The sequence below is a fragment of the Trichosurus vulpecula genome, chromosome X (assembly GCF_011100635.1).
Source record: "Trichosurus vulpecula isolate mTriVul1 chromosome X, mTriVul1.pri, whole genome shotgun sequence".
In the NCBI taxonomy this organism is placed as follows: domain Eukaryota; kingdom Metazoa; phylum Chordata; class Mammalia; order Diprotodontia; family Phalangeridae; genus Trichosurus; species Trichosurus vulpecula.
The window spans coordinates 1,893,601-1,905,084 of record NC_050582.1 but is presented as its reverse complement, the minus strand read 5'-3'; the positions used below and the strand labels follow the sequence as shown (position 1 = coordinate 1,905,084).

Below are 11,484 nucleotides of genomic sequence, written 5' to 3'. Positions count from 1 at the left end.
CTTTGCTGGATCCTCCTTCAGATCACCCCCTCTAACCACAGGGGTCCCCCAGGGTTCAGTCCTGGGCCCTCTGCTCTTCTCTTTCCATACTACTTCACTGGGTGATCTCATCAGCTCCCATGGACTTAATTCCCTAAGCTGATGATTCTCAAACTTACCTATCCAGCCCTAATCTTTCTGCTGACCTCCAATTCTGCACTGCCAACTGCCTTTCAAACATCCTGAACTAGATGTCCAGGCATCTGAAACTCAGTATGTCCAAAACTGAGCTCACTATCTTTTCCCCAAAACTCCTCCCCCCACCAACTTCTGTATTACTGTGGAGGCAACATCATCCTCCTAGTCCCTCAGGTTCTCAACCTAGGTGTCATCCTGGACTCTTCACTCTCTGTCACACACCTCCCCCGCCCCATGTCCAATATATTGCCAAGGCCCATTAATTTTACCTTCACAATATCTCTCCTTTGATACTGCCACCCCTCGGGGGCAGACCTCCTGGATATGGGCATAGCCTGCTTGGGGGGGGGGGGGCGGTGCTGCCTGCCTCGAGCCTCTCTCCACTCCAACCCATTCTCCATCCAGCCACCAAAGCCCAATTCCAATGATGCCACACCCCTATTCCATTAATTCAAGTGGCTCCCAATTGCCTCCAGGATGAAATCCAAAATGTTTTGCTGGGCATTCAAAATCCTTCCTAACCTGGCCCCCTCCTCCCTTTCCAGTCTTCTTCTACCTCACTTCCCTACCATGTAGTCTTCAGTCCTGGGCTCCTGGCCGCTCCACAAACAAGCCCTTCCATCTCTCAGTTCTGGGCCTTCTCTCTGGCAATCTCCCGGGCCTGGAATGCTCTCCCTCCTCTGCTCTGACCACTGACCTTCCTGGCTTCCTTTAAGTCCCAGCTCAAATCCCACCTTCTCTGGGAAGCCTGCCCCTACCTCCTTCATTCCAGGGCCTCCCTTCTGGTCACTATTTCCTATTTATCCTGTACAGAGCTTGTCTGTTACCTGTTTGTTTGCATATTGTCTCCCCTGTTAGATTGTGTTAGTCCCTTGAGGACAGGGACTATCTTTTGCCTCATTTCATGTCTTCAGTGCTTAGCATGGTGCCAGGCAGTAGCAGGTGCTTAATAAATGTTTATTGGCTGTTGTGCAAACAAGCCCTTCCATCTCTCGGCTCCCAGCATTCTCTCTGGCTGTCCCCCAGTCCTCGACTCTGCCTCTTGGCTTTCCTGGCTTCCTTCAAACCCCAGCTAAAAGTCCCACCTTCTACAAGAAGCCTTTCTTGATCCCCCCAAATGCACCTGCCTTCCGTCTGGTGCGTACCTCCAAATTATCCTATATAGAGTTTGTTTGTAGATAGTTGTTTGTATATTCTCTCCTCCAATTAGATTGTGAGCCCCCTGAGAGCGGGGACTGTGTTTTGCCTTTCCCGTGTCTCTAACACTTAAAACAGTGCCTGCACATAGTAGGTGTTTAATAAATGTTGACTCACTGACTGGGGATAGGAAGATGACAGATGATAGGCGGCCCCTATCTTCTTGATGCTGCCCATCTCTAAGGGAAGGCTGAGCTCAGACATCCCACTTCTTCCCTGCCCCCATCAGTAGAATAGAAGGAAAGTAGGAAGGAGCCCCCATAGTGAGGGGGGGACCAACACACCCTTGGATGGGAACAGCTTGGAGCAGGCTTCCCAGGACCTTGTGGGCCTGAGCTGAGTCTTCTCAGAAGGTGAGGAGTTTGATGCCAGGCACCAAGGAGGAACATGAGTGGCAGCCTTGGACAGGGCCTTGTGAGAATGCCTTTCCAGGGAGGCTGGAGAGGGCAGCATAGGATCAGAGAACAGGAAATAGCTTGGTTGGGCTGGATCACAAAAAATGCCAAGGGTAGCAATGGGAAGTAATCAGGCTAGAAAGGGAGCTGAGAGCCAGACCAGGGAGAGCCTCCCACTGCAGGCCCCAAAGTTGGTAGTTGATCCTAGAGGGCCCAGCCATCCCTGGCCATTAGTCCTGCTTTTGTGCTTTTGTTCTAGGGTAAGAGTTTCAGCCCTAAGGTGAGGAGTCAAAGATGGGACTGCTCTCCTCCTTTCCTGTGGGTGGGGGTGGAGGACAATGAGAGCCCAACCTGGTCTCAGTTCTCTTGGAGATGGGGATTTGTTCCTAAGATAAGGAAAGATTTCTTACCCATTATAATGTCATAGATTTTACATTAACAGAGGCCATCAAGTCCAACTATTTTAAAGAGAGGGAAACTGAAGCCGGGAGAGAAGGGAAGTGACTTGGCCAAGGTGACACTGGCTATTTAGTGGTCCATAACTGGACTCCTCACTTTTTAGCAGATCTAGGACAGTGTCAGAGAAGAAACTACTTTCCCTAAGTTGGGTGACCAACACTCAAATTGTCTGCCATGAACAATGGCACCTCACCCATTTCCTGCTGTTAAGCCAACCACCCTCCCAAATCCTCGGGCTTGTTCCTACGTCTGTACTGGTTCATGGTCAGATGGCATAAGACTAAGTGTGTCTCACACACACACACACACACACACACACACACACACTCACGCATGCATGCACGCGCACGCACTGTTGGAGAATGGGAAATACTCCCAGTCCAAAAGCCTTTCTGTCAGTTCTCTAATCAGAGCTGTGAAATTGGTCTCCTGGAAGAGAAAGGGAATTTCAAGACTTCTGCTCTGGGAGCAGACGGGATAGATGCTTTTCTGATTGAGAGAGTTTATTACTTAAAGTATCCTGAAGATACTTTCTCTCTGAGAGATGGGTTTCAATATGGCCTCCCTTCAGAGATAGTGTAGAAGAAAGGAAGGAGGGACTCTCTGAAGATGAAAAATCTTTACCAAGCTCTCTTGTTTCAGCTGATTGGCCAAACCCTTACCTGGAGGATGCCTGGGAATTTAATAAAAGGGGCAAAGAGTAGTTCTTCATGGAATTGAAGAGCCAAGTCATCCCTGAGGTTCCTGAACATTGAGCTCTTGGAATTTTCAAGAGATTTCTGTGAGCAGGTCCCCAAAAGGGTCCAGAGTCAGTCCCGGAGAAGGGATTAGGAGGGACCCCTGTCATTCTGTAGAGGAACCTCAGAGAGCTGTTGGTAACCTAATTTATGAATTAAGCAAGGTGAGCCATGACTAATTTAGTAGAGAGTAGGCTGGCTCTGAGAGCCCTTCGTTCTTCAGTGAGAGCTTCCCATCCTACCCAAGGTCTGAAGACACCTCCCCCCACCCCACCACATAGAGCTAGAAGCCTGGTCCAGCTGCCCACCATCTAGGGGCCTTTGGCCAAGTCACCTCCTCTTTGGGATCCCATTACCTTAAGGGGGAGAAAAGTCAGCGGGAGGAGGAGTTGGCACAGGAAAGGAACATGCATTTATTAAGCACCCACTGTATGCCTGGGAGGCAGTGCTTTTATTATCCCCATTTTGCAGGTGAGGAGCCTGAAGCCAACAGGGGAAGTGACTTGCACAGGGTCACACCGCTCCGAGCCTTCTGTGGCCAAATTTGAACTCAAGGTTTCTTGACTCCAGGCCTGTGCTACCTAAGTGCCTGTGAAGACGGTCCTTACCTTTTTTTCCGTACATTTACAATGCTAAGGGATACAAATTAAGGTTTGAAATCTCTCCCAAACTTTACTCAGAAGGCAAGAGAGAGTCTTCCGTTTGGAGGGAATGGTCTTGCTCTTGCCACTTACTGCCGGTGTTCTTTGGGGCAAATCACTCACCTCCTTGGGCCTCATTTTGGTCAGCTGTAAAGTGGGGAGAGGATTAGACTAGCTGGCTTCTGAGGCCTTGCCCCCAGTGGAAGGGAGAGAGGAGGCTTCCTCTTGTTGCCTGAGGCTTTGAGGAGGAAAGCGTGAAGGGGAATTAGCAGAGGGGTGGGCGGGATCTCCAAGGTAATTCCTTCCCCACGAAGAGAATCAGAAAAGAGACAGCCAGCTAGAGTCTGGATCAGAACAGGAGAGTCTGCCAGGTATGGGGGCTGCAGCTATATCTCTGCAAGAACTGCTAGTTCAGGGGCGCGTGGTGGGGCGTGCGAGACCTGAGCTGAGGGGAGCCTGGGAAGGCTAGCTGGCTAGGGCACTGCTCAAGGGCATGGGCCTGGGGCCAGCCATCCCAAAGAGGCCCCTGTCTGGCTTGGCAAACATCTCCAGACCAGAGGGTGCCGTTCTTCCTTCTTCGGGTCCTCCAACGGCAGGCAAGAGGCCTCCGGGGTTCTGGAAGAGAGGGAGAGCTTCCCTCTCTTTACAGCTTAAAGAACCACCCTGGCGAAGGCCAAGGCAAAGCTGGGGGAAGTCAGAGGTCGGAGGAGAAAGAGCACGACAGATACACGAGTCACAGCCACATGTACTGTAAAATCCTGTTTAATGTGTAACATCGCAGGCCCAGGCCCGGGTTCCTCGAGTCAAAGGTAGTGCTGACCAGTCCCCACCCCAGATGGTCAGATGGAATCAGAACCTAGTCGTTTCCAGCCATCCAAGCCCTTCCCCACTGTTGTCAGGGTTAAGATTAGTGTCATCAATGGAAGTGGTGGCAAAGCCCCCTCCCCACCACCCATCCTAGAGGTACTCAGTGGTCCCAGGGAGAGGAGCAGGAATTGGAGAGAGAGAGAAACAGTAAGAACTACACCCTCCTTTGCTCCCTGAAGCTTGGGGAGGAGGGCGTGAGATCTGCCTCATAGCACCCCACTCCCCACCCCCCCTTACTGAGGGGATGAAGGGCAGGTGCTTGGGCTGAGGGGACTAGGAGTGACCGTGGGTGTGGTAGCGGCTGTGCCCTCAACAGGCGGAACAGCGGTCGCTCTTCTCAGCCAGGCCGGCCCCGGTGCCAGGGCTGCGCCGCAGGATGTCTTTGAGGGAGCCGTCCTGGTCGCTCAGCAGCTTGTTGATTTCGTTCTGCTTGCACTCGTGGGACAGTCGGTGGCCGAATCCCGAGCCCTTGCGCGACGGAGGGTTGGAGCGGCGCTGGGCACGCCGGGCACAGGCCCGGATGATGAGGTACACCACCTCGGCCACGTTGAGCACGATGCAGATCCCTGAGGCGGCCAGCATGAAGACAGTGAAGACGGTCTTCTCGGTGGGCCGGGACACGAAGCAGTCCACCGTATTGGGGCAAGGGTAGCTGTCGCACTTGACCAGACGCACCATGGCGTAGCCCGGGTACAGCAGGTAGAAGACATACATGAAGACGGCCTCGAAGAGCAGGCGGAAAAGCACGCTGATGACGTAGGTCCACCACAGCGTGCCCGAGATGTGCACCTTGTGGCGCTTGACCTCCTCCAGGTGCAGCGGGTCCCCGTGGCCCTCGAGCCGAAGAAGCTTCTTCTCCATGTGCTGCTGGTGGGCCACATGCATGGCCACGAGCAGGGCTGGCGTGGACACCAGGATGAGCTGCAGGGACCACAGGCGCACGTGGGAAACGGGGAAGAAGTGGTCGTAGCACACGCTGTTACAGCCCGGCTGCAGGGTGTTGCAGATGAAGGAGGACTTCTCGTCGCCCCACACGCTCTCGGCGGCCACCACCAGCACCATGATGCGGAAGATGAAGATGACTGAGAGCCAGACGCGCCCGATGGCCGTGGAGTGCCGGTTCACACCGCTGAGTAAGGCGTACAGGCCTGTCCAGTTCATCTTGCCTCACTTGTACCTGGAAGGACAGCAGCCACAGTGGGGCTGTGAGCCCTGCCGGCCCCCACCCCAACAACAGCCTCAATGAGCCACTTCTCCGGGAGGGGGTTGGGTTAAATGACCTCCGAGGTCCCCCTGCCGGCTTGAAATCCTTGATGCTTCTATCACCTCATCTCTGCCCTCTGCAAGGAGCCAGAGGCTGCTTGGAAAAGTGAGGTTCCCCCAGGCCTTCCCACCATTTCGTCTCCTTCCCCTCCTTTCCCCTGGTCCCCCTTCCTCTCTCCCCTTTCCCCGTTTCTGATCTCTACTTAGTTCCCTAGGGCTCCATGCCCCTACCCGGGATGCCATTCCCCCTTTCCCACCAGGTCTCTGATCCCCATCTACACCACATATTACCTTGGGGAGTGCCTATCCTGGAGGCCACCCGGACAGGTCCCCTATGGTTTCATACCCGTGCTGGGTCCGCGCCTGCGTCCCAATTCCTCACTGCCCGGTGCTCGGGAGTCATATGCTGCCTTATACCCAGCGTGTACACAATAGAAGCTTTGTGGGGCTCTGAACAACGCCCTTTAGAATTCAGATCAAACGCCCTGACTTCCGCCCACCCTGGACACAGAGCACTTGTGTCCCAGCGCCGGACACCCAGCCTGCACCCACCTGTTCTGTGCCCGCCCGGTCCATCCCCGCACCGGCCATGAAGCCAGAAGAATGGGAGGGGAGGGGGAACCAGAAGACCTTGGGGCAGAGACAGAGGCTGGGCAGGGCAATAGATTGGGAGGACAGGATCCCCCTCCCCCCATTACCAGGATCCCCTTGGCTCTCTCTCTCTCTTGGTCGCTTGGGGCCCAACTCATGTACACTTGCTCCAATGGCAGCCTTAGGCAACCCTGAAGGTCTCCTAGGCGGGGCAAAGTCGGGTCTTCTCCCTCTCTGGTAGATGGCTGGGGTCCCCCAAACTCCCTTTCTTTCCCTACTTCTCTCAAGGAAGCCCCATGGCCCCATACTGAGCCTCTGGGATCACAGCACCACAGATGTGGAAAGAACTCAGAAGGGCTCTTATTTTACAGGTGGAGAACCTAAGGCCACCAGCATTGAGGGACTTACAAAGGTCAGAGTGGTAGGCAGCGGCAGAGCCCAAAGTGGAACCACTCTCCCCCTCTGAAGAGCTGCCTGAGGCAGGCAGAGGACAGAGGGGAAAAAAGGCAGCACGGTGGTCTCTTCTGCCCACCCCATCCCCCAAGCCTCTGGGGATGAGCAGTCTCCTGGGCAGCTTGGGAACACCCAGTCTGGCCTCCCAATCAGCTTGTTGACCTGAAACATCTGCCCTAGATAAAAGAACAGCCTGTTCTGTCCCTACCTGTCTGTTGTAATCTCAGGTCAGTTTCTGGAGAGCAGACTCCCCCAGGCCCCTGACACAAGCTCTGTTCATCCCTTCCTTTTACTGTTAGTGTGAGTCAGCAGCTGAGGCCTCTGGGTAAGCCAGAAACTGGGGTGAGGGGCCATTAGAAAATAAACTTCCCCCAACCCCCATCATGCCCTCAGTAGGGACCCGTGCCCAGTTCTGGTCTCCACAATCAGAGAAGGATTCAAGGAGTGGCCTCAGAGCCCTGGGGAATGAAGTTAGGGTCATTTAGCCTAAGAGAGTGAGCTCAGAGGCCCTGGGCCCAAATCTTGGTTCCAACTGTCACTTCCAAGCTGTGTGCAACATTACTTAAAGACTATAGAGAACTGACCCCAGAGGCGGTCCCATTTCTGGTACATCCCGGCTGTATGACCGTGGATGAGGCAACTCTTAACACCACGCCCCCGCCAGAGTTTCAGACGGAAAAATGATCGGTTCCAACCAACAACACATATCACTTAATGCTACTACCCGGAGCCTCCAATGCTCTAGAAATAATTTTCTAGTCTAGTATGAGTCTTTTTTTTTTTTCATTTACATTATGAGCCACTTGGAAGGCACTGTGGTATAGTTGGTCAAGGGTGGCCTTGGCTTCAGGAAGATTGAGGCTCACATTCTGCCTTAGACATATGCTAATTGTGTGACTCTGGGCAAGTCACAAGTCTTCAAGGATCTCTCAAGGAGAGCCGAAGGTCACAGCAGTACATAAGTCACACTAGCAGGTCTACATTAGTGGAGGGAATCTCCACATTGAGTTCTCCTCACAGGTCCAGACCTCCTCCCTTACATCACCATGATCATGGTTAGTCCAATTTGTCTGAACATATACTTTTCAATTACTTGTGTGCTTTCTGCCTTGGTGACCGAAATTGGCCCAACCTTTTGGATGTCACAGTTCAGTTTCTCCTTCGTGCCATGTGGAGAAGGTGGGGGGGTTGGGAGAGCAGGGTTCGTTTCATCTGGTTCTGCTGCATTTGGAGCCAGGGGGCCCTAGTCTTGGAGTAAGGAGGAGAAAAGTGAGGCTGGAGTGGAGCAGAGTCGGCAGCAGAGCCGGGAGCTCCTCCAAACAGCCTGGCTGGAATGCCTTTTAAGCTTTGCAAATATCCTCTCATTTGGTCCTCACAACACCCCAGAGGTACATGTTATCATGCCCGTTTTATAGATAAGGAAAAGTGAGGTGATTTGCCCACAGTCACACAGCTGGTAAGTGTCTGAAGCAGGATTGGAACCCAAGTCTATTCACTGGGCCACCTAGCTGCCTCTAATGTGGGCTGCCTTTCCCTCTCTAAGACATGCTTGGTGGCTTTCCTCTCCCTGAAGGCCTTCAAGCAAAGAGACCCTTGTTCAGCCAGGGACTATGGGTTAACAGGCACTGAACTGCCTTCTAAATCTGAGACTGTGATTTTGCCGAAGTCCCTCCCCAGTCTGGGTTGGCTCAGCTGCCCCTCTGCAGCCTCTAGAGAATTGCTGAGGTCTTTTCCAGCTCTGACACTCTCTGATTCTCTGACCTTAATGGCGAGGGGAAGGGGCACAGCAGAGATCTGGGGCACAGAGCTCTTCCTAGGAGCCCATACTGCCTGGCTGAGTGCCTTCCTGGGAGCACTGGCATCGGTCGTGAAATTCATCAGTCAAGTGTCCTGAACACCTACTGGGTGCTCAGCTATGGGGCAGGCACAAGAACTCCCTCAAAGGAGGTGGAGGTGGGCTGGGTTGGGGTAGCTTCGGGAGCAGGTGATCAAGGAAGGTCCGGAAATGTCCTCCCTTGGAAGCCTTTAGGAAAAGGGAGAAAACCCATTTGATTTCTCTCTTCCAATCTCAACTCACACCCCTACATTGCTTTCCCCCATTCTATCAAGTGGCAGCCTTTACCCTGTGCCTCTGATTTGACCTTCCTTTCTTTCTTCTCTCTATCCCAGAGGGAGGTAAAGTCAGACCTGTCTTTTGACTCTCATACCTGCAGCAAACAGCCCTCTTCAGTGATCGTCTTGGAGCTGTCCAATGCTGACCCCCTTATTCAGGCTTTATTTCCCTCAGGTCTTGGGGTGCAGAAGGGGAGCGTCTCTGGCTATGCCAAGATGCCAGTGCCTCCTGTGCAGCCCTCTGAGGGAGGCCCCTCACCACCAGCTCTTCAAGTTTTCCTTTGGGAGTCTGGCAACTTCCAAGCCTTCAGGGGGAGGGACTTAGTTTGGAAATCCAGACTGGTGGAGTGACATTTGTTTAAAGTCCAGCTACCGATCTGTTTTTGTGTTGCTTCCAGCAGGGGGAAAGGGGACAAGAGAAAAGCCAGCACATTTGGGCTGTCACTGGAGGAATCTAAAAAGACCTCTCCCCCCAGCTCTGGCCCCAGCTGGCAATCAAAGGTTCAGAACATGCAGGAGACACAGGACTGCCTTTGAGGCACTTAAAATCTAGTTGAATTACAACATACCTACCCAGAGCCAAAAAAACTGTGTATCCTGAGAGTCAGAGGACAGGGGGAGGGGGGACCTTATCTGACAGAAGAGTAAACAGAGATTCAGAGGGGAGTGGTCTGGCTCAAGCTGCCCCAGCTAGTTAGTATCAGTACTGGAACGAGGCCTGCCTTGTCTCCTGGCTTTTCCTCTAGCCCTGGTTGCCCCATACAAACACTCAACACCAACCATTCAACCTGTGCAGGGTATGAAGGGAAAAGATGCTGCAGGGGGCAGACCACGGTTCATTTGTGCTCCCCTTTCTCCCCCCTTTTCCTGCCCTTAGGGCATCTCTGGGTTCATTAATACCTCATTATGGACAGAGCCACCACTAGCAGTAAGGGGGACTTTGCCCTCACATCAACCCTGGAAGGCGAAAACAGAGACGCCAGCCCTGTGGGAGATAGGCCGGGACACTGGCCCTGTGGAGGAAGAGACCCTGGGATACTTAGAGGGCTACTTAGAAGCTGTTTTTGGGGGAGGAACAAATGGGACCAACCGGGGCAGGGGAGCTCATATGGCATGTGGCTGCTGGAAAGGAGAAAGTGCAACTACCTCATTTCTTTTTAATTTATCCAATTATTCTTGCTAACTCCGTTTTACGCTACCATGTCATCAAACTATGAGTGTGAACCATTTTAAAATGCCATAATCTTTTGAAGTGGTTATCTGAAAATTTTGAGCCCTTTAAATTTTGCTGCCCTGGAGCAAAGCTCTATCGCCCCACCTGGGTTATGGCTGTGGTACACGAGTATCACAAACTCTACTCAGGGAAAGTCGAGGCCTACTTTTCTCTTTCCCTCTGCACATCTCCTTCCCTGCTCCTCAGCCCTGATGTGGCGAAGGCAAAGGTGTTCCCACTTTGCTCCTTGTCAATGCCATATTGAGAAATAATTCAGTTACTAATGCCTCACTGATTAGATGTCTCCCTCTTCTCCGACCCTCACCTCCCAACTGAGGCTTTCTATTGAATCTCCTAAATCAGGATTTCTCTCTTTGACCTCCCCCAGCAGAATCCTTAGCCAGGCCTGGTTTCCCCAGCCCCCACATGTGGCCTTTACCAGGGTTCTTTGCCTTACCTCCTGTTTGGAGCCCAGAGCCCAGAGCTTCTCTGGTATACACTAGTCTGGGACTTCCCCAGGCTTCAGTTCCATTCAAGCAGACAAACCCTGACTGTGTGTTGGGCCAAAGGAAGCCCAGCTCCGGCTCTCACAGAATTTGTAGTTTGATAGGAGGAAATGACAGCCTTGCTCCCTTTCCTGACTGATCTCATCTCCTTTGCTTCTGTGGTCCCCAGATCTCAAAGGTCCCTGCTAGCTCCTGAAACAGCTTCCCACCTCCGGCTTAGCCTCAGTTCCTTCGAACTGCCTGTCCAAGCTTGGGCTGAACCTCCTTGGCTCCCACCTCTCCCCCGACAAAGATCCCCTCTCCCACCCCCATTCCAGGTTCTAGAAGGAGCCTCCCCTCCCCCCACCCCTCCCATGCAGACTAGCTGCCTTGTTTGCCTTGGAAGCCAGCAGGGCAGGTAAATAGCCCCTGGCAGCTCCCAGCTGTCAAGCTGAGCCCAAGTCCAGGAGGAACCTGCCTGGGTGGGAAGAGAATGGGCCAAGCTGAGCCCAAGGAGCCTTTAGTTTGGGGGGTGGGGGTAGGCGAGTTTCAAGGGATGGACACCTCTGTGGCTGGGGAAGGGGGATGAGGTTAAGGGGCCTGAGAGGAGGCAGACCAGGGGAGCCCAGAGCCTGCCAGGGGACTCACCGCTTCTTCTAAAGGAAGAGATCAGGTTGGCTTGGCCCTGAGGTCAAGAGACAAGGGTGCTGCCCCCCTCCCCCTCCTACATACATAGCTTCCCAAACACATCCACCCCCTCCCCACCCTCCTCACCTCCCTGGCACACTGACACAGTGGCTGCTGGTGCCCTTCCTCAGGGAATAGCTGTAGGGGTGTCTGCCTGGTGCCACTCGATGCCGCCAGCCTGGCCCAGCCCAGCTCAGGGGAGGGACA

General features: G+C 53.4%; 1 protein-coding gene across 4 annotated transcripts; it reads right to left on the bottom strand.

The window, feature by feature from the left end:
* Nucleotides 1-4,352: 4,352 nt before the first annotated feature.
* Nucleotides 4,353-11,484, bottom strand: GJB1 (gap junction protein beta 1). Of its 4 annotated transcripts, none has more exons than XM_036740081.1 (2): nucleotides 11,365-11,484; nucleotides 4,353-5,650 (listed from the first exon to the last, which is right to left on the bottom strand). In XM_036740081.1, exon 2 carries the CDS (start codon nucleotides 5,632-5,634, stop codon nucleotides 4,783-4,785), a length of 852 nt encoding a protein of 283 aa, XP_036595976.1. In that variant the 5' UTR covers nucleotides 5,635-5,650; nucleotides 11,365-11,484; the 3' UTR covers nucleotides 4,353-4,782. The 4 variants fall into 4 exon arrangements, with proteins under 4 accessions (XP_036595976.1, XP_036595980.1, XP_036595979.1 ...); XM_036740085.1 differs by having other exon boundaries at nucleotides 11,382-11,482; XM_036740084.1 differs by lacking the exon at nucleotides 11,365-11,484 and adding an exon at nucleotides 11,239-11,309.

Excerpts from the sequence above, each read along its gene's own strand:
- GJB1 (XM_036740081.1), bottom strand. The coding sequence starts at position 5,634 with ATGAACTGGACAGGCCTGTACGCCTTACTCAGCGGTGTGAACCGGCAC.